The 25173-nt window shown below is 53.4% G+C and overlaps 2 protein-coding genes across 4 annotated transcripts in view; one reads left to right on the forward strand and one right to left on the reverse strand.

The window, feature by feature from the left end:
- sik1 (salt-inducible kinase 1) overlaps nucleotides 1-2885 on the reverse strand; it is a 32974-nt gene extending 30089 nt beyond the window's left edge. The window contains exons 1-2 of one of the 3 annotated variants that reach the window (XM_086007353.1): nucleotides 2579-2885; nucleotides 2269-2385 (exon numbers count right to left, since the gene is read on the reverse strand). In XM_086007353.1, coding sequence (XP_085863479.1) covers nucleotides 2269-2385; nucleotides 2579-2710 — 249 coding nt within the window. In that variant the 5' untranslated portion in view covers nucleotides 2711-2885. The remainder of the gene's footprint in view (nucleotides 1-2268; nucleotides 2386-2578) is intronic. The other 2 variants (XM_086007354.1, XM_086007355.1) reach the window with 2 other exon arrangements.
- A 1387-nt stretch (nucleotides 2886-4272) lies between these two features.
- On the forward strand, nucleotides 4273-10709 carry LOC147107932 (uncharacterized). Its single transcript, XM_086007356.1, has 2 exons — nucleotides 4273-7695; nucleotides 10040-10709. Exon 1 carries the CDS (start codon nucleotides 6636-6638, stop codon nucleotides 7398-7400), a length of 765 nt encoding a protein of 254 aa, XP_085863482.1. The 5' UTR covers nucleotides 4273-6635; the 3' UTR covers nucleotides 7401-7695; nucleotides 10040-10709.
- The last annotated feature ends 14464 nt before the right edge of the window (nucleotides 10710-25173 follow it).

The following is a 25173-nucleotide window of genomic DNA, read 5'->3' on the forward strand; positions in this document are numbered from 1 at the left end:
CAGTCTCTCTCTCTCTCTCTCCCATCAGTCTCTCTCTCTCTCTCCCCCCCATCAGTCTCTCTCTCTCTCTCCCATCAGTCTCTCTCTCTCTCTCCCCCCCCATCAGTCTCTCTCTCTCTCTCCCCCCCCCATCAGTCTCTCTCTCTCTCCCCCCCCCAATCAGTCTCTCTCTCTCTCCCCCCCCACCAGTCTCTCTCTCTCCCCCCATCAGTCTCTCTCTCTCCCCCCCCATCAGTCTCTCTCTCTCTCCCCCCCATCAGTCTCTCTCTCTCTCCCCCCCCCCCATCAGTCTCTCTCTCTCTCTCCCCCCCATCAGTCTCTCTCTCTCTCCCCCCCCCATCAGTCTCTCTCTCTCCCCCCTCATCAGTCTCTCTCTCTCCCCCCTCATCAGTCTCTCTCTCTCTCCCCCCCCATCAGTCTCTCTCTCTCCCCCCCCATCAGTCTCTCTCTCTCCCCCCCCCCCCGCAATCAGTCTCTCTCTCTCTCCCCCCCCCCCCAATCAGTCAATTCAATTCAATTCAATTCAAATGCTTTATTGGCATGAAAGTTTACAGAGAACCATATTGCCAAAGCTTACATAGCAAAAAGGTACATTTTCAAACATTCTGTAGGTGTCAATCGATTTGACATTTGTTGGGTACATACAATATTACTTTTAAACAATATTAATGTTAAACAGTCTTTGTACTTCATTTGGTACGTTCAATATTAATTCTTAAACAGTCTTAATTTAAACAGTCCTCAGGTTGTGACATGTTGTTACATATTTGGCCCCAAGGTATGGTCTGTCTCCTTCTCCCAGGACCAATCTCAATTTTGACAGGTCATCCAATTCCTTGAAATCTGGGGTTGTTTGGCTTAGCTTGTTGAATAATATGTTTCTTGAGGTGTTGAATTTTTCGCATTTGAGGAGGAAATGCATTCAGTCTCTCTCTCTCTCTCTCTCTCTCCCCATCAGTCTCTCTCTCTCCCCCCCCCATCAGTCTCTCTCTCTCTCCCCCCCCCATCAGTCTCTCTCTCTCCCCCATCAGTCTCTCTCTCCCCCCCAATCAGTCTCTCTCTCTCCCCCCCATCAGTCTCTCTCTCTCTCCCCCCCCATCAGTCTCTGTCTCTCCCCCCCAATCAGTCTCTCTCTCCCCCCCATCAGTCTCTCTCTCCCCCCCCATCAGTCTCTCTCTCCCCCCCCCATCAGTCTCTCTCTCCCCCCCCCCATCAGTCTCTCTCTCCCCCCCCAAATCAGTCTCTCTCTCTCCCCCCCCCATCAGTCTCTCTCTCTCCCCCCCCATCAGTCTCTCTCTCTCTCCCCCCCATCAGTCTCTCTCTCTCCCCCCCCCCATCAGTCTCTCTCTCTCCCCCCCCCAATCAGTCTCTCTCCCCCCCCCATCAGTCTCTCTCTCTCCCCCCCAATCAGTCTCTCTCCCCCCCCATCAGTCTCTCTCTCCCCCCCCCCATCAGTCTCTCTCTCCCCCCCCATCAGTCTCTCTCTCTCCCCCCCCATCAGTCTCTCTCTCTCTCCCCCCCCCATCAGTCTCTCTCTCTCCCCCCCCAATCAGTCTCTCTCTCTCTCCCCCCCCCAATCAGTCTCTCTCTCTCTCCCCCCCCCAATCAGTCTCTCTCCCCCCCCATCAGTCTCTCTCCCCCCCCAATCAGTCTCTCTCCCTCCCCCCATCAGTCTCTCTCTCTCCCCCCCATCAGTCTCTCTCTCTCTCCCCCCCATCAGTCTCTCTCTCTCCCCCCCCATCAGTCTCTCTCTCTCCCCCCCCAATCAGTCTCTCTCTCTCCCCCCCCATCAGTCTCTCTCTCTCCCCCATCAGTCTCTCTCTCTCCCCCCCCAATCAGTCTCTCTCTCCCCCCCCAATCAGTCTCTCTCTCCCCCCCCATCAGTCTCTCTCTCTCCCCCCCCCAATCAGTCTCTCTCTCTCCCCCCCCCATCAGTCTCTCTCTCTCCCCCATCAGTCTCTCTCTCTCCCCCCCCAATCAGTCTCTCTCTCCCCCCCCAATCAGTCTCTCTCTCCCCCCCCATCAGTCTCTCTCTCCCCCCCCCATCAGTCTCTCTCTCTCCCCCCCCAATCAGTCTCTCTCTCTCCCCCCCCCCAATCAGTCTCTCTCTCTCCCCCCCCCCATCAGTCTCTCTCTCTCCCCACCCCCCCATCAGTCTCTCTCTCCCCCCCCCATCAGTCTCTCTCTCTCCCCACCCCCCCATCAGTCTCTCTCTCTCCCCACCCCCCCATCAGTCTCTCTCTCTCTCCCCCACCCCAGTCTCTGTACCTGGTATAGTTTAATGATGTGCGGGTGGTTCAGGAGCTTCATGATCTGCACCTCGCGGTAAATCTTCTCCAGGTTACTGGGGTCCAGCCGAGTCTTGTCGATTATTTTGATTGCAACCTGGAAAAAGAGCGCGGATTTCAAACAGTCTGCAGCCCGGCCCGGCCACCCGGCCCCACATCTACCCCGTCCCGCCGCCGCTCACCCGGCCCCACATCCACCCCGTCCCGCCGCCGCTCACCCGGCCCCACATCCACCCCGTCCCGCCGCCGCTCACCCGGCCCCACATCTACCCCGTCCCGCCGCTGCTCACCCGGCTCCTGGTCACCCGGTGCCGCGCCAGCTTCACCACCGCGAAGTTGCCTTTTCCCAGCGTCTTCTCGATGTCATAAAAGCCGACTCTCAGAGCCCGGCCCGGGGACCCTTCGCAATCCGTCATCACCATGGCCGAGCCCGGGAGCCGCTGCTGGAGACACTCCGGGACCTGCTCCCACTACCGCTCTCGGGCCCCCGATTGGCCCGGTCCCGCTCTCGGACCCCCCTGATTGGCCCGGTCCCGCTCTCGGACCCCCCTGATTGGCCCGGTCCCGGTCCCGCTCCCCGCTGATTGGTGCGCTCCCGGGCCCCGTTCGCGCTGCTACCCCGCTCCTGATTGACGTCTTGCTGACGTCAACAACGGACGCATGCAGCGGGTGAATGACAGAAGTGGTCGCCAAGGCGACGCCGCTGACGTATCACCGATGACGGTTACCATGGCGAAGCAGGGCCTGACGTCAGTGATAAGCGTGACCGCGTCGGGAAGAGCTGGCTAATCCGGTGCAGGCTGGGCTGGGCACCGCCCGCAGGGTTTCCCGAACATTAAAGGGACCGCTGAAATAACAGAAAATGCTGGAAATACTCAGCAGGCCAGGCAGCATCCGTGGAGAGAGAAACAGGGTTAACGTTTCAGGTCTGGGACCCTTCATCAGAACTGGAAAAAGTTGGAGATGTAACAGATTAAGCAGGTGCAGAGACAGGGGGGAGGGGTTTAGGAGGGGAGGAAGGAATTGAAAGAACATGCTGTGAAAATGTTGCAAATGGGAATGGCAAAATCATACTGCATGAAAAATGGGGGCAGGGATTATTATCTGAAATTGTTGAACTCGATGTTGAGTCCGGCAGGCTGTAAAGTGCCCAATCGAAAGGTGAGGTGCTGTTCCTCGAGCTTACGTTGAGCTTCATTAGAACAATGTAATAGGCCGAGGACAGAGAGATCAGAGTGGGAGTGAAGTGGAGAATTAAAGTGACAGGCGACTGGAAGCTCAGGGTCACCCATACGGACTGAACGGAGGTGTTCCGCAAAGCGGTCGCCCAATCTGCGTTTGGTCTCCCCAATGTAGAGGAGACCGCATCGTGAGCAGCGAATACAGTATATTAAATTGCAAGAAGTACAAGTAAATCGCTGTTTCACCTGGAAGGGGTGTTTGGGGCCCTGGACAGTGGGAAGGGAGGAGGTAAAAGGGCATGTGTTGCATCTCCTGCGCTTGCACGGGAAGGTGGCAAGGTGAAGGAGAAGGGCTGTTAGGGGTGATTGAGGAGTGGACCAGGGTGCCGCGGAGGGAACGGTCCCTTCGGAATGCTGAAAGGGGAGGTGAGGGGAAGATGTGTTTGGTGGTGGGATCACGTTGGAGGTGGCGGAAATGGCGGAGGATGATCTGTTGAATGTGGAGACTGGTGGGGTGAAAGGTGAGGACAAGGGGAACCCTATCGTGGTTCTGGGAGGGAGGGGAAGGGGTGAGAGCAGAAGTGCGGGAAATAGAACGGACACAGTCAAGGGCCGCGTAACCACAGTAGAGGGGAATCCTCGGTTGAGGAAAAAGGAAGACATGTCAGAAGCACTGGTATGGAAGGTGGCATCGTCAGAACAGATGCGGCGGAGACGGAGAAACTGGGAGAATGGAATAGAGTCCTTACAGGAAGCGGGGTGGGAGGAAGTGTAGTCCAGGTAGCTGTGGGAGTCGGTGGGCTTGTAGTAGATGTTTGTCGAAAGCTGATCGCCAGAAATGGAGACGGAGAAGTCAAGGAAGGGAAGGGAAGAGTCGGAGATGGACCATGTGAAGGTGAGGGAAAGGTGGAAATTGGAAGTAAAGTGAATGAACTTATCTAGTTCAGGGCAAGAGCAGGAAACGGCACCAATACAGTCATCAATGTACCGGAAAAAGAGGTGAGGGAGGGGACCTAAGTAGGACTGGAACAAAGAGTGTTCCACATACCCCATGAACAGGCAGGCATAGCTAGGGCCCATGCGGGTTCCCATAGCAACACCTTTAATTTGGAGGAAGTGAGTGGAGTCAAAGGAGAAGTTGTTCAATGCGAGAACAAGTTCAGCCAGGCGGAGGAGAGTGGTGGTGGATGGGGACTGGTTGGGCCTCTGTTCAAGGAAGAAACGGAGTGCCCGAAGGCCGTCCTGGTGGGGGATGGAGGTGTAGAGGGATTGGACGTCCATAGTGAAAAGGAGATGGTTGGGGCCAGGAAACTGGAAACTGTTAAAGTGACGGAGGGCGTCGGAAGAGTCGCGAATGTAGGTGGGAAGAGTCTGGACAAGGGGAGAATGAGTCGAGATAGGAAGAGATAAGTTCCGTGGGGCAAGAACAAACTGAAATGATGGGTCTACCAGGGCAGTCCTGTTTGTGGATCTTGGGAAGGAGGTAGAAGTGGGCTGTGTGGGGTTGGGGGACTATGAGGTTGGCGGCCATGGAGGGAAGATCTCCAGAGGAGATGAGGTCAGTGACAGTCTTGGAAACAATGGCTTGATGTTTGCTAGCGGGGTCATGGTCCAGGCGGAGGTAGGAGGAGGTGTTGGAGAGTTGGCGTTCAGCTTCCGCACGGTAGGTCGGTTCGCCAAACAACAACAGCACCACCCTTATCAGCAGGAGAGAACGGAGTGCTGCAAGTTCAGAGGGAGGTAGGTTGGAGTGAGAGAGGGGAGCAGAGAAATGGAGACGGCCGATGTCACGTCGACAGTTAGCAATGAAAAGATCTAGAGAGGGTTTTCACAGGATGTTCTTTCAATTCCTTCCTCTCCTCCTAAACCCCTCCCCCCTGTCTCTGCACCTGCTTAATATCTGTTACATCTCCAGCTTTTTCCAGCTCTGATGAAGGGTCCCAGACCTGAAACGTTAACTCTGTTTCTCTCTCCATGGATGCTGCCTGGCCTGCTGTGTATTTCCAGCATTTTCTGTTATTTCAGATTTCCAGCATCCGCAGTATTTTGCTATTAAAAGGACTGCGCCCGGCACTCACCCTTAAAGGGACCATCCGGCCTCAGGCTAAAAATAGAAGCTGTAGCTGAGCTTGGGCTGGCTCTGCAGTGTTTCTCTGAGGATCCCAAAGGGGCTATAAATGCGAGGTAATCCACTTTGGTGGCAAAAACAGGAAGGCAGATTATTATCTGAATGGCAATAGGTTGGGAGAATGGGAAGTGCAACAAGACCTGGGTATCCTTGTGCACCAGTCGCTGAAGGAAAGCATGCAGGTGCAGCAGGCGGTTAAGAAGGCAAATGGTATGTTGGCCTTCGTAGCGAGAGGGTTTAAGTACAGGAACAAGGATGTCTTGCTGCAGTTGTACAGGGCCTTGGTGAGACCACATCTTGAGTATTGTGTGCAGTTTTGGTCGCTTTATCTGAGGAAGGATGTTCTTGCCATGGAAGGAGTGCAGCGAAGATTCACCAGACTGATACCTGGGATGGCAGGAATGACGTATGAGGAGAGATTGGGTCAATTAGGCTTATATTCGCTAGAGTTTAGAAGAATGAGAGGGGATCTCATTGAAACTTATAAAATTCTAACAGGACTAGACAGACTAGATGCAGGAAGGATGTTCCCGATGGCGGGGGTGTCCAGAACCAGGGGTCACAGTCTAAGGATAAGGGATGGGGCATTTAGGACTGAGATGAGGAGGAATTTCTTCACCCAGAGAGTGGTGAACCTGTGGAATTCTCTACCACACAAGGCAGTTGAGGCCAATTCATTAAATATATTCAAGAAGGAGTTAGATATATTTCTTAAGGCTAAAGGGATCAAGGGATATGGGGAGAAAGCAGGGACAGGGTACTGAATTTGGATGATCAGCCTGTGGTAAACCACTGTTTGTATTCCTGTTTGTCCTGTTTGTATTCCACTGTGTACATGCCTGGACATGCCTCGGCTGACTCCTCCCACAGGTCCTAGTATAAAGGTGACTGCTCCCCAGCCCTTAGTATCATGGACCGGTCGACCACGCGAGGCAGACCTCCATTCTGTTGTTAATAAAAGCCTTTAGTTACTCTTCTAACTCTCAGTCTTTTATGAGTAATTGATAGCGCATCAATTTTATTAACAACATTTTTATAATGGAGAAGATCCTCACACCAGCATGCCTGGACTTAGATCATCGGGAGGCGGACTCATCCACCAAGTTTACTCACTGGCTTAAGTGTTTCGAAAAATTCCTGACCGCCTCCGAAGCAATCAAATCGGACGAGGACAAACTGGATGTCCTGACCTCCAAAGTGAACCACCGAGTGTACTCGGTCATCCAAGACGCGACCTCGTACGCGGACGCTATCAAGCTCCTCAAGGACCAGTACACGCGCCCAGTGAACGAAGTGTACGCCAGGCACCTCCTGGGGAGTCGTAAACAACAACCTGGGGAATCGACCGTGGAATACCTTCAGGCACTGTCTGTGCTTGGCCGGGCCTGTGGTTGTAAGGATGTAAAGGCCGCCGTGTACACAGAGGAACTTATCCGGGACGCTTTTGTAGCGGGCCACAGATCCAATTACACCCGACAGCGACTGTTGGAGCAGAGTAACCTCGACCTCAACAAGGCCTCTGAACTCGCACTATCGTTGGATGCAGCCTACCAGGGCATGGATGCCTACTCCTCTGCACCGTGGACGCCGCGGGGAATGACAGCCTGGGACACGGTAGGACCGCCTCATAGCGCCGTGCCACCCCAGCCACGGCCCAACTACCGCAGCAGTGTCCCAAGGCCAGACAGCAGTGCCCCAAGGCCAGAAATGCTACTTCTGTGGCCAGGCAAAACACCCCAGAGCGCGCTGCCCGGCGAAAAACGCGATCTGCTCGGGCTGCGGGAAGAAGGGACACTACACTAGCATCTGCAGGGCCAAAGCCACCCCGAACCCCAGCAGCGCCGCGTGTGGGCCATGCGGGCCGCCACCTTGGACCTCCCCGGCCATGTGCGAATCACCGGTACAGCAGCCATTTTGGACGCCTCCAGCCACATGGGGATCATGGACGCCGCCATCTTGGACGACAGCCGGGACGCAGCAGGCCCCCGACACTGCCTCATCTGATACCCGCAGCGACACACCGACCCCTACGCTGGCATCCGTTACACTGGACCAAGCGAGACCGCACCAACTGGCCAGTTCCACAATGGACATTAAGGTAAATGGTCACGATACAATCTGCCTTTTTGACTCTGGGAGCACGGAGAGCTTCATCCACCCCGACACGGTGCGGCGTTGCTCTCTCCCAGTCCTGCCTGCGCAACAGCGGATTTCTATGGCCTCCGAGTCCCAGTCGGCGGACATCGGCGGCTACTGCGTGGTGACACTCGTAGTAGAGGGGACCGTGTACGATCATTTTAAACTTCTGGTCCTGCCTGACCTCTGCGCTGCCGTCCTGCTGGGGTTAGATTTTCAGTGCCACCTTAAAAGTGTTACGATGGCGTACGGTGGACCCCTACCCCCACTCACAGTCCGCAGCCAGCAGCTTCCAAACTGCCCGCCGCGCACCAGGTGCAACCTCTCCACGCTCAGAGTCACCCCCCCCCAACTGTTTGCTAACCTCACCCCCGACTGTAAGCCCATCGCCACAAAGAGCAGGCGATACAGTGCCGGGGACAGGGTTTTCATTAAAACCGAAGTGGAGCGGCTCCTGAAAGAAGGGATTATTGAGGGCAGCACCAGCCCCTGGTGAGCCCAGGTTGTGGTCGTTAAGACCGGCGAGAAGCAGCGCCTGGTCATCGACTACAGCCAGACAATAAATCGCTACACCCTGCTGGACGCCTACCCACTCCCCCGTATAGCTGATATGGTCAACCAGATCGCGCAGTACCGCGTCTTCTCGACCATTGACCTGAAATCAGCGTACCACCAGCTCCCCATCCGCCCTGAGGACCGCCAGTACACTGCCTTTGAGGCAAACGGCCGCCTCTATCACTTCCTTAGGGTTCCCTTTGGCGTCACCAACGGGGTCTCCGTCTTCCAAAGGGAGATGGACCGGATGGTAGATCAAAATGCGTTGCAGGCCACTTTCCCATATCTGGACAATGTGACCATCTGCGGCCGTGACTTGCAGGACCATGACGCAAACCTCGAAAAATTCCTCCGCACCGCCCAACTCCTAAACCTGACATATAACAAGGAGAAGTGCATATTCCGCACAAACCGCCTCGCCATCCTTGGCTGTGTTGTGGAACACGGAGTCATCGGCCCCGACCCCGACCGGATGCGTCCCCTTATGGAACTTCCACTGCCCCACTGCCTCAAGGCCCTGAAGAGGTGCCTAGGGTTTTTCTCCTATTACGCCCAGTGGGTCCCCTACTATGCGGACAAGGCCCGTCCGCTGATCAAGTCCACCTCTTTTCCCTTGACGGCAGAGGCCCGCTTAGCCTTCCACCGCATCAAGGAGGACATTGCCAAAGCCACCATGCACGCAGTGGACGAATCCATCCCCTTCCAGGTGGAAAGCGACGCGTCTGACTTTGCCCTGGCCGCTACCCTCAATCAGGCGGGGAGACCCGTGGCCTTCTTTTCACGAACCCTCCAAGGCCCGGAGACCAGACACTCCGCTGTTGAGAAGGAGGCCCAGGCGATTGTGGAGGCTGTGCGTCATTGGAGGCACTACCTGGCCGGAAAACGATTTACCCTGCTCACTGACCAGCGTTCAGTTGCTTTTATGTTTAACAACAAGCAGAGGGGCAAAATCAAAAATGACAAGATCTTGAGGTGGAGAATCGAACTTTCCACCTACAATTACGAGATCTTGTACCGGCCCGGGAAGCTAAATGAACCCCCGGATGCGCTATCGCGTGGCACCTGCGCCAGCGCGCAGATCGATAGACTGCGGGCCCTCCACAATGACCTCTGCCACCCGGGGGGTCACCAGGTTCTTCCACTTCATCAAGGCCCGCAACCTGCCTTACTCTATTGAGGAGGTCAGGACCATGACCAGGAACTGCCAAGTCTGCGCTGAGTGCAAACCGCACTTTTATAGACCAGACAGGGCCCACCTGATAAAAGCCACTCGCCCCTTCGAGCGCCTGAGCGTCGATTTTAAAGGGCCTCTCCCCTCCTCCGACCGCAATGTGTACTTCCTCAATATTATTGATGAGAACTCCCGTTTCCCGTTCGCCTTCCCCTGCCCGGACATGACCAGTGCCACGGTCATTAAATGTCTGAACAACCTCTTCACCCTGTTCGGCTTCCCCAGCTATATCCATAGCGACCGGGGCTCATCGTTTATGAGCGACGAACTCCGTCAGTACCTGCTAACTAGGGGTATTGCCACAAGCAGGACCACCAGTTACAACCCCCGGGGGAACAGACAGGTGGAAAGAGAAAATGCGACAGTTTGGAAGGCCGTCCTGCTAGCCTTAAAGTCTAGGGGCCTTCCAACCTCCCGCTGGCAGGATGTGCTCCCCGATGCGCTCCACTCTATTCGGTCACTGCTCTGCACTGCCACTAACGCCACCCCTCATGAGAAAATGTTTGTCTTCCCAAGGAAGTCCACATCGGGGACATCGCTACCGCCATGGCTGACGTCCCCAGGGCCGGTCCTACTGAGAAGACACGTGAGGACCCATAAAACGGACCCCCTGGTCGAGAGGGTCGACCTCCTCCACGGCAACCCCCAGTATGCTTACATCGCATACCCGGACGGGCGGGAGGACACAGTCTCCATAAGAGACCTTGCACCCTCGGGGGCCGCAGTAACCCACTACCCACTACCACCCCCCCCCCCACGATCCGATATCCAGCCCCAGCAGACGGCAGGCCTGGGCCCCGCGACCCGCTCGACATCTATGAGGACGACACGCCTGTGCCACAGCCTACGCTGGACTCGACGCCGGAAACTTCACTACCCCTGCCGTCGCCACGCAGATCACAGCGGCAGACAAGACCTCCGGAGAGACTCCAATACACTAACTTTTAATACACTTCACCCCGCCGGACTCAATTTTAAACAAGGGGTGAATGTGGTAAACCACTGTTTGTATTCCTGTTTGTCCTGTTTGTATTCCACTGTGTACATGCCTGGACATGCCTCGGCTGACTCCTCCCACAGGTCCTAGTATAAAGGTGACTGCTCCCCAGCCCTTAGTATCATGGACCGGTCGACCACGCGAGGCAGACCTCCATTCTGTTGTTAATAAAAGCCTTTAGTTACTCTTCTAACTCTCAGTCTTTTATGAGTAATTGATAGCGCATCACAGCCATGATCTCATTAAATGGCGGAACAGGCTCGAGGGGCTGAATGGCCTACTCCTGCTCCTATCTTCTATGTTTCATCAATCCTTAACTTAAACTTCTCCAAGTGCCTGTTAATTTTTTCCCTGATTATTGTTTCTAAAACTTTACCCACCACTGATATTAAACTGACCGGCCTGTAGTTACTAGGATTCTCCTTACACCCTTACTTGAACAAGGGTGTCACATTTGCCACTTTCCAATCCTCAGGCACCTTCCCCGCATCTAGGGAAGATTGGAAAATTATGGCAAGCCCTTCCGCTATCTCCTCACCCAATTCCCTTAGCAACTTGGGATGCAAGCCATCTGGACCAGGCGACCTATCCACGCTAAGCATACCCAGCCTTTCCAGTGTATCCTGCCTATCAATTTTCACCCCATCCATTACGTCTACCATCTCCACTTCTACCGATATTTTGTCAGCATCCTCTTCCTTAGTAAACACCGATACTAAGTACGCATTAAGTATTCCAGCCATGCCCTATGCCTCTAAGCATATATCACCTTCTTTGCCCCAAATAGGCCCCACCCCGCCTCTTACTACCCGTTTATTATTTACATGCCGGTAGAAGATTTTTGGGTTCCCTTTTATGTTAACTGCCATTCTACTCTCATATTCTCTCTTTGCCAGTCTTATTTTCCTCTTCACTTCCCCTCTCAACTTATTGGCCTAGAAATTCAGTGGGTTGCGCCAGCCGCTAACGCCATAAAAGGGCTATATTTCCGGCGCTAGACACTTAGCGCCTGAACGCAGTCCGATCTGCGCCGACACCCAAATTCAGTTGACATTTAGCGCTGGCGCAAAGTGTTTGCGCCCGCTCAGGTGCGCGCGCAGCTTATGACGTCATATCGTCGCGCAACGCTGTTTGTGCGCCCCAAACCGGAAATTCAGTGGCGCCCGCCCAATGTGGGCGTGGCGCTGCTAAGAACTGTGAGGTGGAACGCAAAAGAGGCCCTGTGGGCCTCGGGGAGCGCAAATTAAAGGGCACTTACACTGACCTATAAAGCCCAGCCATTTTGCTGCAATGACTTTACTGCTTTGGATTTCTGGACAGAGACCAAGGGACAGAGCTTACTGATTTGGGACAACATAGGAGAGGTATTTTTGGCTTCTGGCCAGTGCTTTGACATTTGATTCATTGTGATTTATCTGTTCTCAACTTTATTATGGGGGCTGTATGGGGGGCCAACCCTCAGTTGCAGCATTATGTGCGAAGGGCTCGCAGACGCTGTGAGAGAGGGCCAGCCATGCCTAGACGCAGAGGGGCCATCAGGCGTCGGCAACGTAGGCCTTACCCACTCAGGCAATACCGGCAGCAGGTGTCCTATCTCACCATGACTGCGGTGCATTGTGTGAAGAGGCTGCGCTTCAGAAGGGAGGTGGTTGCAGAGATCTGCCAGCTGCTTCACACAGATCTGCGTCCACAGCTGATGTGCAGGACGTCTCTCTCGGTGGAAGTGAAGGTCACGGTGGCTCTGAACTTTTATGCAAGCGGCTCCTTCCAAGCCGCTGCTGCGGACATAGCGAACATCTCCCAGTTCGCCGCGCATCGCTGCATCCGGCAGGTCACCGATGCACTTTACGCGAGGAGACACCAATTCATCTCCTTCCCCATGACCCGACAGAGGCAGGAGCAGTGTGCAGTCGGATTTGGCAGGATCGCGGGCTTCCCCATGGTGCAGGGCGCCATTGACTGCACGCATGTGGCTATGCGGGCACCTTCCACAATGCCGAGGATTACCGCAACCGGAAGGGCTACCATTCCCTAAATGTACAGCTGGTGTGTGACCACAGGCAGCGCATCCTAGCTGTCAATGCCCGCTTCCCAGGAAGCAGCCACGATGCATTTATCCTGCGCCAGACTACTGTGGCTGCCATGTTCGAGGCACAGCCTCCACCAAGGGGATGGCTTATCGGGGACAAGGGCTACCCTTTGTGTACATGGCTCATGACCCCGCTCCGCGCGCCCAGGACCCCAGCGGAGGAGGCATACAACGAAAGCCATCAAGCCACAAGGAACATCATCGAGCAAACGATAGGCGTCCTCAAGCAACGGTTCCGCTGCCTGGATCGTTCCGGAGGATCTCTTCAGTATTCGCCGGATAGAGTCTCCCAGTTCGTCGTCGTGTGCTGCATGCTGCACAACCTGGCTATCCGCAGGACTCAGGCACTGCCACCTGGCATTGCACCACCACCTCAGGAGGACGAGCAGGAGGAGGAGGAGGAGGAGGAGGAGGACCAGCCCAGGAGGGAGCGACAAGGGCCAAGGGCCGTCCGCCGGGGGCTTATTGATCGACACTTCTAGGCCCCCTGTCAGGGAATAGCCTGTGGCAATGAACGCACCTGAGGCAGCCGCTCCGCAAGCCCTCAGCCGGTTAACGCAAAAACCACTTCAAACATGACACCTGGACATGCTGAATAAATCAAAAGCTTTATTTCACAAACTCAGGGCCCTTCCCACATGAAACAGAAAAACAGACAAGACCCCCAAAAAACAGTCAAAAACATCTGTCACTCCCAAAACCTGGGGAGGACTAACAAAACTTGCCCATCCAAAAGGCCTTCAACAGCGGCCTTACAAAAATAAGCCCCCCCCCCACAACAGAGACACCCCCATGAGAACAAAAAATGCCTTGATCCTCGGCCTTAACAAAATAATGCCCCCCACAACACAAGCTCCCCAATATAAAAGAAACCGCTCTCACCACACTCTAATGGGTGTGCCGAGAGGGCGAGTCCTTAGACAGGCTTCTCCGGCCCCTGGCCGACCTGCTGCTCCGCCTCAACCTGGGCCCTGCGGGTGTGGCGAGGCTGGGGGAAGGCTCATGAGGGCCACAAAGCGTGTCGGCAGATGCCCTTGGGGGTCGGCCTAGACGAGGCCTGGCCCGGGAGGGGCCGCCTGCTGACTGCTGCAGCTGTGGCTGGGCAGCATCAGTCTTAGCAGCAGCTCGTCGCACCTTGGCTGGGGGAGTGGCAGTGTCGGCAGCACCATTGGGGGCAAGCTGGCTGATGGCAGGTGCGCGCTGCTCGCCAGAGACACTGGCACTCGGCCGGGCTGGCAGTGTAGCAAGCGCAGCAAACTGGGGGAGGCCAGACCGCTGTGCTGCAGCAGGGCGGCGGGTGCCATGGCGATGCCTCCGTGCCACAGCGAGTGTGGCAGAAGTGAGTGCCCGAACTGCCCTGGTATGTGCCCGCATCAGCTCTGCCAGTGTGTGGACGGCACCACTCATCTCGCGAGTCGCGTCCTGCGCTGCCGCCAGTTGCTGCACACCCGCGTCTTGCGCTGCCGCCAGTTGCTGCACACCCGCGTCCTGCGCTGCCGCGAGTTGCTGCACACCCCTGTCGTATGCTGCGGCCAGTTGCTGGACACCCCTGTCGTGCGCTGCCGTGAGTTGTTCCAACCCCCTGGCCTGTGATTCCCCGAAAGCCACCACACTCTGAGCCAGGGACTCAATGGCGTGAGGCATCTGTTCGACCACCCCCATGAATTCTTGGTGGCGCCGCTCAGACGCCGCCGACATCTCATCGAGGACGCGCACCTCCTGGGCGAGGACCGTGTCCGGACTGGAGGGTGGACTCTCCCTCCGGGGAGAAGGCTGCCGAGCTGGCCGACCCTTCCCGCGTGCGTCGACCCCACTTGGGCCAGGTTGTGCCCTCCCCTCCAACACATCCCCCCTCTGGGCAGAAGGCCGGCGTGCTGCCGGAGCCTTCCCGCGTGCGTCCACCCTACTGGGACCAGCTTCGGCCCTCCCCTCCAACACCTCCCCCCTCTGGGGAGAAGGCTGGCGTGCTGCCGGACACTTCCCGCGTGCGTCCACCCTACTGGGACCAGCTTCGGCCCTCCCCTCCAACACCTCCCCCTGGCTCTCCTGCAGGCCAGACGTCTCCCCTCCATTGCCATCCCCTGGCGCGGAGGAGGGTTCCCCCGATGTGCCGCCTTCCTCCTGGTCCTCGACGTCCTCCTCCTCCAAGGGCCTGGCTCTCTGCGCTTCAGGGACCACCTCCTCCTCACCAGCTGAAAGCAGGAAGGCACAAGAGTAGCTTTAGAGTGAGGACAGGCCGTCAGCGAGGGAGGCCTGAGTGGTGCATTATGCGCATTTGTCGGTCAGTGGGAAAGGATGTAGATCTGAAGCGCGAGGGCAACGAGAGAGGTGCAACCGGTCATGTCCTTACCAGTGGGTACCAGTACAGGGTCCGCCTCGCCGATCGCGACAGGGCCAGTCACCCGGCCACGCATGAGTCGTGCCACGCTCTCCTCCAGATCAGTGAGCGCCTGGTACTCGGGACGGCCTCCACCAGTGACAGCCTGGCTCCTTTTACATTGCTCGCCAGCTTGGCCTGCAAGAGAAAGGACGGCCTCTAAGTACAGTGTGGTGCCCTGTCGCTGTGTGCACTGCCTCCCATGGTGGAATAGCTTGGCCAGTGTGGTGCCCTGTTGCTGGGTGCACTGCCTCCCATGGTGGAATAGCTTGGCCAGTGTGGTGCCCTGTTGCTGGGTGCACTGCCTCCCATGGTCGAATAGCTTGGCCAGTGTGTTAAGTGCAGAAAGTGCTATTGATGAACATGCAAGTGCCATTGCTGTGGGAGGAGGGCTGCCCATTAGGCCTTTGAGGTCCCTTTGCCCATAATGTGAGGTGCACATGCAAGGATGAGGGGGACACTGGAAAGGGTACTCACCTTGACCATCCGAGTGAGGTCGTTGAACTTCTTGCGGCATTGGTCCGCACTCCTGGGGACATCACAGGTGGATGACACCCTGCGGGCGATTTTGCCCCAGGCTCTCCTGTACTGGCCCCTGGGAGCCTTCCTGCCACTGTCCGGGCACAGGATCTCTCTTCTCTTCTCCACACCATGAATGAGCACACTCAGAGCATGCTCTGAGAAGCGCTGCGTTCGCTCACGGGCCCTCTCCATTGCTCCAGGCGCTATTTTGGCACACCAGTCGTGCTGAAGCCTAGCTGCAGGGCTCCAGTATGCAGGGCGTGGCAGCAGTCAAAGTTGACCCTTCCCCCTTTAAGAGCTGGCCGGCGTCAGGGTGTCTGCTGTCAATCAAAACATGACCGCACCTGCGCTGCGCCCGGCTTCGGCGTTATTAGGCCACATCGCCGGCTTAGCGCCGGAACACAGCATTTCAACGCCAGTTTCAGCGCTCGGCCAAACTTAGGGCCAACTCTACTGAATTTCGGCGATGTGGCCTACACTTTCCGGCGGCCGCTAACTTTAGCGAGCGCCCGACTTTAGCGCCCCAAAAGTGTCCAGACTGAATTTCTAGGCCATTGTATTTGGCCTGGTTCTCACTTGAAGAATTCACCTGACAAGCATTCTACACCCTCTTTTTTGATTCATCATATTCTCTATCTCCCTCATCACCCAAGGAGCCCTTGCTTTGGTTCCCCTATCTTTCCCTTTTGTTGGAATGTATCTAGCCTGTACCTGAAACATCTCCTCCTTAAAGATCACCCATTGTTCCGTTACAGTTTTTCCTGTCAGTCTTTGGTTCCATTTTACCCTGGCTAGATCCCCTCTCATCCCATTGAAGTTAGCCCTCTTCCAATTTAGAAGTTCTACTTCAGATTGTTCCTTGCTCTTCTCCATTACTAATCTAAACCTTATGATACGACGATCACTCTTAACCAAGTGTTCTCCCACAGACACTTGGTCCACCTTATTCCCCAGCACCAGATCCAGCAATGCCTCCTTCCTAGTTGGGCCGAGAACATACTGGTCAAGGAAGTTCTCCTGAACACATTTCAGAAATTCCTCCCCCTGCTTTCCCTTTACCCTAGCATTATCCCAATCGATATTTGGGTAATTAATGTTCCCCAATATCACCACTCTATAGTTCTTGCACATCTCTGTGATTTCCCTACAGATTTGCTCCTCTACCTCCCTCTCACTATTTGGAGGCCTGTAGAATACCCCCAATAGTGTGATCATACCCTTTTTGCTTCTTAACTCTAACCAAGTGGATTCTGTCCTTGCCCCCTCAAGGACATCCTCTCTTTCCAACACTACAATGTCTTCTCTAATCATAAGAACATAAGAAATAAGAGCAGGGGTAGGCCATACGGCCCCGCGAGCCTGCTCCGCCATTCAATAAGATCATGGCTGATCATCAACCTCAACTCCACTTTCCCGCCCGATCTCCATATCCCTTGATTCCCCTAGAGTCCAAAAATCTATCGACCTCGGCCTTGAATATACTCAAAGACTCAGTATCCGCAGCCCTCTGGGGTAGAGAATTCCAACCCTCTGAGTGAAGGAATTTCTCCTCATCTCGGTCTTAAATGGCTTACCCTTTATCCTGAGACTATGTCCCCTAGTTCTAGACTCTCCAGCCAGGGGAAACAACCTCTCAGCATCTACCCTGTCAATCCCCTTCAAAATCTTGTATGTTTCAATGAGATCACCTCTCATTCTTCTAAACTCCAGAGAGTATCGGCCCATTCTACACAATCTCTCATCATAGGACAGCCCTCTCATCCCAGGAATCAATCTAGTGAACCTTCGTTGTACTGCCTCCAAGGCAAGTATATCCTTCCTTAGATAAGGAGACCAAAACTGTGCACAGTACTCCAGGTGTGGTCTCACCAAGGCCCTGTACATTTGTAGCAAGACTTCCTTACTCCTATACTCCAACCTCCTTGAAATAAAGGCCAACATGCCATTTGCATTCCTAGTTGCTTGCTGTACCTGCATGCTACTTTCTGTGTTTCTTGCACGAGAACACCCAAATCTCTCTGAACACCAACATTTGAAAGTTTCTCACCATTTAAAAAAGATTCTGTTTTTCTATTCTTCCTACCAAAGTGAATAACCTCACATTTCCCTACATTATACTCCATCTGCTACCTTACTGCCCACTTACTTAGTCTATCTATATCCCTTTGCAGACACTTTGTGTTCTCCTCACAGCTTACTGTCCCACGTAGCTTTGTATCTTCAGCAAACCTGGATACATTACACTCGGTCCCTTCATCTAGGTCATTAACATAGATTGTAAATAGCTGAAGCCCCAACACTGATCCTTGCAGCACCCCACTAGTTACAGCCTGCCAACCTGAAAAAGATCCGTTTATCCCTATTCTCTGTTTTCTGTCCATTAACCAATCCTCTATCCATGCTACTATATTACCCCCAACCCCATGAGCCCTAATCTTGTGTAATAACCTTTTATGTGGCACCTTATCGAATGCCTTTTGGAAATCCAAATATACTACATCCACTGGTTCCCCTTTATCTACCCTGCTAGTTACATCCTCAAAAAACTCTAATAAATTTGTCAAACACGATTTCCCTTTCATAAACCATGTTGACTCTGCCTAATCATGTTATGATTTTCGAAGTGACTTGTTACCACTTCCTTAACAATGGATTCCAGCATTTCCCCGACGACTGATGTCAGGCTAACTGGCCTGTAGTTCCCTGTTTTTTCTCTCCCTCCTTTCTTGAATAGTCTTGTTATATTTGCGACCTTCTAATCTGCTGGGACCATTCCAGAATCTAGGGAATTTTAGAAGATCAAAACCAATGCATCCACTAACTCTTCAGCCACCTTTTAGAATCCTAGGATGTAGGCCGTCAGGCCCAGGGGATTTGTCAGCTTTTAGCACCATTAGTTTCTCTAGTACTTTTTCTCTACTTATATTAATTATGTTAAGTTCCTCACCCTCATTAGGTGGGTTCCCCACCATTTTTGATATGTTTTTGTGTCTTCTACTGTGAAGATAGATACAAAATATTTGTTTAACGTTTCTGCCATTTCCTTATTCCCCATAATAATTTCTCCTGTCTCAGCCTCTAAGGGATCAACATTTACTTTTGTTACTCTTTTCCTTTTTACATACTTGAAGAAACTCTTACAATCTGCTTTTATATTTATTGCTAGTTTTCTCTCATATTCTATTTTTTCCCTTTTTATCAATTTTTTGGTCAACCTTTGCTGGTTTCTGAAACTCTCCCAATCCCCAGGCTTACTATTATTATTTGCAACATTATAAGCTACTTCTTTCAATCTAATGCTATCCTTAACTCCTTCAGTTAGCCACGGTTGGATCACTTTTTCCATGGAGTTTTTGTTTCTCAATGGAATGTATTTTTGTTGAGAATTAGGAAATATTTCATAAAATGCTAGCCACTGCTTATCTACTGCATTACCTTTTAATCTATTTTTCCAATCTACCTTAGCCAACTCGCCCCTCATACCTATGTAATTGGCTTTATTTAAGTTTAAGACTCTAGTTTTGGACTTAGGCAAGTCACTCTCAAAATTAATGAGAAATTCTATCATATTATGATCACTCTTACCCAGAGAATCCTTTTCTATGAGATTGCTAATTAACCCTGTCTCATTACACAATACAAGATCTAAAATAGCCTGTTCCCTGGTTGGTTGCATGACATATTGTTCTAGGAAACTCTCCCGAATGCATTCCGTGAACACGTCCTCCAGGCTACCGTTGCCAATTTGATTTGACAAGTCTATATGAAGATTAAAGTCCCCCAAGATTATTGCATTATCTTTGTTGCAAGCTCCTACTATTTCTTGATTAATATTCTGTCCAACGGTACAGCTACTGTTAGGGGGCCTATATACTACTCCTACCAATGTTTTCTGCCCCTTGTTATTCCTTATCTCCACTCATACTGATTCTACTTCCTGATCTTCCAAGCGGAGATCCTTTCTCGCTACTGTCCTTATGTCATCCTTTATTATCAGGGCTACTCCCCCTCCTTTTCCATTCTGCCTGTCTTTTCAAAATGTCAAGTACCCTGGAACATTTAGTTCCCAACCTTGGCCACCTTGCAACCATGTCTCTGTAATGGCTATTAGATCAAGCCCATTTATCTCTATTTGTGCCACTAGTTCATCTATCTTGTTACGAATGCTTCATGCATTCAGATAAAGAGCCTTTAATTTAAATTTTTTACCATTAGTCCCTGCTTTGACCTTATTCTCTGCTGCACTGCTACCTTTAAACTCTCTGGCCTAGAAATTCATTGACGCCACTTTTGGGGCGCTAAAGTGGGGCGTCCGCTAAAGTTTGCGGCCGCCGCCAAATCTATGCCACTTCTCCGATATTCATTAGCTTCGCCCTACTAGTTCGGGCGAGCGCTAAAACTGCTGCTGGACGCCTCTCTTTGGGCGCTAAGCCGGAGGTGGTGATCGATAGCGCCGAGGCCGGGTGCAGCGCAGGTGCGGCCATCTCGTGATTGACAGCAGACACCCTGGCGCCGGCCAGCTCTTAAGGGGGAAGGGTCGACTGTGTCTGTTGCCACGCCCTGGATAGTGGAGCCCTCCAGCTGGGCCTGAACACTGCTGCTGGACCCAAATAGCGCCTGAAGACATGGAGAAGGCCCGTGAACGTGCGCAGCGCTTCTCAGAGCGTGATCTGAGTGTGCTGCTTGCTGCTGTGGAGAAGAGGCGCCATGTTTTGTACCCGGACAATGGCAAGAAGGCGACGGTCCGCGTCTACAGGAGAGCCTGGAGGCATGTCGCCAGCAAGCTGTCAGCCAACAGCGACGTCCCCAGGACCGGTGCCCAATGCCGCAAAAAGTTAAATGACCTCACACGCATTGTCAGGGTGAGTACCCTTTCCAATGACCTCCTCATCCTTGCATGTGCACCTCACATTATGGGCAAAGGGACCTGAAAGCTCTAATGGCCAGCCTTCATCCAGCAGCTATGGGACAGGCATGAGCATCAATTGCACATTCTGCACTTAACACACTGGCCAAGCTATTCCACCATGGGAGGCATTGCACACCAGATCATGGCGACACACTGGCCAGGCTATTCCACCATGGGAGGCAGTGCACACCAGATCATGGCGACACACTGGCCAGGCTATTCCACCATGGGAGGCGGTGCACACCAGATCATGGCGACACACTGGCCAGGCTATTCCACCATAGGAGGCAGTGCACACCAGATCATGGCGACACACTGGCCAGGCTATTCCACCATGGGAGGCAGTGCACACAAGATCACGGCGACACACTGTACTTAGAGGCCGTCCTTTCTCTTGCAGGCCAAGCTGGCGAATAATTGCAAGAGCCGGACTGCGACCGGGGGAGGCCGACCCCATATCCAGCCACTCACCGACCTGCAACATCGCGTGGAGCGCCTCATGGGTGGCCGGGTGATTGGGCCCGTTGCATGTGGAGATGCCGACCCTGTTCTGGGCAGCAATGGTAAGGACATCACCTTTTGCACCTCTCTCGTCCCACTTGCGCATCAGATCTACATCCTTTGCCACTGTCCGACCAATGCGCTGAATGCCACCACTCATGCATCCCGCACTGACGCCCTCTCCTCACTCTAAAGCTACTCTTGTGCCTTCCTGCTTTCAGATGGTCAAGAGGAGGTCCCTCAACTTGCCAGTGACAGACCCTCCGAGGAGGAGCAGGAGGAGGAGCAAGAGGAAGGCGGCCCATCAGGGGAACCCTCAGCCGCGGCCACCCAGGCCAATGTAGGGGACATGTCTTCCCTGGAGGGCAGCGTGGCGGAAGTGTCGAAGGGGAGGGGAGCTCCTGGGACCTGCGTGCTGCAGAAAGGCAGGAGGGGGGTGGAAGCTCGGCGGCCTTCTCCCCAGAGGGGGGATGCGTCGGAGGGGAGTCCAATTGCTGGGCCTAGCGGCCTCCAGCAACGCAGGAAGGGTCGGCCAGCTCGGCGGCCTTCTCCCCAGAGGGAGAGTCCGGCCTCCAGTCAGGAGATGCTCTTCGCCGAGGAGATGGAACGCCTCGAAGACTTGTCCGCGGACTCAGAGCGCCGGCACACGGAGCTCATGGCGGCAGTGGCACGGTTGCCTGAGTCCATCGATTCCCTCTCTCGGAGTGTGGCCGAGTTCGGGCCCTTAGAGGCCACCAGTCGGGCGGAATACCGGGCAGATCTGTCAGCGACTGGCCAGGTGATCAGTGGTGCCGTCCAGTCACTGGCTGCTCTGCTGCGGTCAGTGAACAGGTCAACACGGGCACTCACTGCTGCCACACTCGCTGTGTCAGCCAGGCATCGCCAGGGCACCCGGCGCGCTGCAGCAGCACAGCGGTCTGTCCCTCGGCAGATTGGTGCGCATGCTGCAGTGCTGGCCCGAGCGAGTGCCAGTGTCTCAGGCGACCAGCGAGCGCCTGCCATCCGCCAGCTTGCCGCCATTCCTCCAGCCGCCACTGCCACTCCCCCATTGGAGCTGCCAGGAGCTGCTGCAGCGACTGATGCTGGCCAGCCACAGCTGCAGCAATCAACAGCCGCCCGCTCGACGGCCAGACCTCGACTAGGCCGACCCCCAAGGGCATCTGCCGTCACGACATGTGCCCCTCAGGAGCCTGCCCCCAGCCTTGGTCGTGGTCCACATTGGTACCAACGACATAGGTAAAAAGAGGGATGAGGTCCTGCATCAAGAATTTAGGGAGCTAGGTAACAGATTAAAGAGCAGGACCTCAAAGGTTGTAATCTCTGGATTACTCCCAGTGCCACGTGCTAGTAAGTATAGGAATGGGAGGATAGAGCAGATGAATGCGTGGCTAAAGAGTTGGTGTAGGGGGGAGGGTTTTACTTTCCTGGATCACTGGGCCTGCTTCTGGGAAAGGTGGGACTTGTACAAGTCGGACGGGTTGCACCTGAACCAGAGCGGGACAAATATCCTTGCGGGGAGGTTTGCTAGCACTGTTGGGGGGGGTTTAAACTAACTTGGCAGGGGGATGGGATACAGAGGGGAGCTGAAATAGGGGGGGATGTGCTGCCAATTATAGAGAAAAAAACAAGTCAGCTTGGTAGACAGGGCAAATATATAAGGGCAAGGCTGGATGGCATCTATTTTAATGCAAGGAGTCTTGCAAATGAGGTGGATGAACTGAAGGTGTTGATAAACACATGGGAGTATGATATTGTTGCTATCACGGAGACATGGTTGAGGGAAGGGCAAGACTGGCAGCTCAATATTCCGGGGTACAGAATCTTCAGGCGAGACAGAGGGGGAGGTATAAGAGGAGGGGGTGTCGCAATATTAATCAAGGAGTCAATTACTGCAGTAAGGAGGGATGATATATTAGCAGGGTCCTCTAATGAGGCCATATGGGTGGAGCTTAAAAACAAAAAGGGGGCAAGCACTTTGCTGGGAGTGTACTATAGGCCTCCAAACAGTCAGGGGGAGATAGAGGAACAGATATGTAGGCAAATCTCAGAGAAATGTGCAAATAATAGGGTAATAATAATGGGGGATTTCAACTTCCCCAATATTAACTGGGATAGTCAGAGTGTGGAAGGCTCAGAGGGTGTAGAATTCTTAAAGTGCATCCAGGAGAGCTTTTTGAGCCAGCATGTAGAAAGTCCTACAAGAGAGGGGGCGGTACTGGACCTAATTCTAGGGAATGTGGCCGGCCAAGTGGAAAAAGTGCTAGTAGGTGAGCACTTTGGTGATAGTGACCATAATATGGTAAGATTTAAGGTGGCCATGGAAAAGGACAGGGATGGGCCGGAAATAAAGGTTCTAAATTGGGGGAAGGCCGATTTTAATAGGATAAGGCAGGATCTGGCCAAAATGGACTGGGATCAGCTACTTGTAGGAAAATCCGCATCGGAGCAATGGGAGGCTTTCAGAAGGGAGATTGAGATCATACAATGGCAACATGTTCCCGTAAAGGTCAAGGGTGGTTCCAAAAACCACAGGGAACCTTGGATGTCAGGGGATATACGAGAATGGATTAGGAAAAAAAGGAGGGCTTTTGGTAGATACAAAAGGCTAAAGACGGAGGAAGCCCTAGAGGAGTACAATAAGTGCAGGGGGATACTTAAAAAAGAAATTAGGAGATCAAGGAGGGGCCATGAAATAACACTGGCGAGCAAAATAAAGGAAAATCCGAAGATGTTTTATAAGTATATTAAGGGTAAGAGGATAACTAGGGAAAAAATAGGGCCCATTAGGGACAAAAGTGGCAATCTGTGTGTGGAGCCGGAAGATGTAGGAGGGGTTCTAAATGAATTTTTTGCATCTGTTTTCACTATGGAGAAGGACGATGTAGACATAGAAATAGGGCGGGGGGACTGTGATATGCTCGAACATATTAACATCGAGAGGGAGGAGGTATTGGCGGTTTTAGCTGGCCTAAAAATGGATAAATCCCCAGGCCCGGATGAAATGTATCCCAGGCTGCTGTGTGAGGCAAAGGAGGAGATTGCGGGGGCTCTAACACATATATTCAGGACCTCTCTGGCCACAGGGGTTGTGCCAGAGGACTGGAGAACCGCTAATGTAGTACCATTATTCAAGAAGGGTAGTAGGGAAAAACCGGGGAACTACAGGCCAGTGAGCCTAACATCAGTGGTAGGAAAATTATTGGAAAAAATCCTGAGGGACAAAATTTGTCTCCACTTGGAGAGGCAAGGATTAATCAGGGATAGTCAACATGGCTTTGTCAAGGGAAGATCATGTCTGACTAATTTGATTGAATTTTTTGAGGGGGTGACTAGGTGTGTGGATGAGGGTAACGCAGTGGATGTGGTATACATGGATTTCAGTAAGGCCTTCGATAAAGTCCCGCACAGGAGACTGGTCAAGAAGGTAAGAGCCCATGGAATCCAGGGTGCCTTGGCACATTGGATACAAAACTGGCTTAGTGGCAGAAGGCAGAGGGTGATGGTTGAAGGTTGTTTTTGTGACTGGAAGCCTGTGGCCAGTGGGGTACCACAGGGATCGGTGCTGGGTCCCTTGCTGTTTGTGGTCTACATTAATGACTTGGATATGAATGTAAAGGGTATGATCAGTAAGTTCGCGGATGATACAAAAATTGGTAGGGTGGTAAATAGCGAGGAGGGTAGCCTCAGTCTGCAGGACGATATAGATGGGTTGGTCAGATGGGCGGAACAGTGGCAAATGGAATTTAACCCGGAAAAGTGCGAGGTGATGCACTTTGGGGGGACTAACAAGGCAAAGGAATACACAATGAATGGAAAGACCCTAGGCAAGACGGAGGGTCAGAGGGATCTGGGTGTGCAAGTACACAGATCCCTGAAGGCGGCGGAACAGGTGGATAAGGTGGTAAAAAAGGCATATGGGATACTTGCCTTCATTAGCCGAGGCATTGAATATAAGAGCAAGGAGGTTATGATGGAGCTGTATAAAACACTGGTTAGGCCACAGCTGGAATACTGTGTGCAGTTCTGGTCGCCACACTACAGGAAGGATGTGATCGCGTTAGAGAGGGTGCAGAGGAGGTTCACCAGGATGTTACCAGGGCTGGAGCGCTTCAGCTATGAAGAGAGACTGGGCAGATTGGGTTTGTTTTCCTTGGAGCTGAGGAGGCTGAGGGGGGACATGATTGAGGTGTACAAAATTATGAGGGGCATAGATAGGATGGATGCTGAGGAGCTTTTTCCCTTAGTAGAGGGGTCAATAA

This window comes from Somniosus microcephalus, chromosome 14, assembly GCF_052327205.1.
Source record: "Somniosus microcephalus isolate GS21.2 chromosome 14, FLI_Smic_1.0, whole genome shotgun sequence".
NCBI lineage: Eukaryota > Metazoa > Chordata > Chondrichthyes > Squaliformes > Somniosidae > Somniosus > Somniosus microcephalus.

What these genes read in the sequence shown, in the direction of transcription:
- LOC147107932 (XM_086007356.1), top strand. Translation starts at nt 6,636, where the DNA reads ATGGAGAAGATCCTCACACCAGCATGCCTGGACTTAGATCATCGGGAG.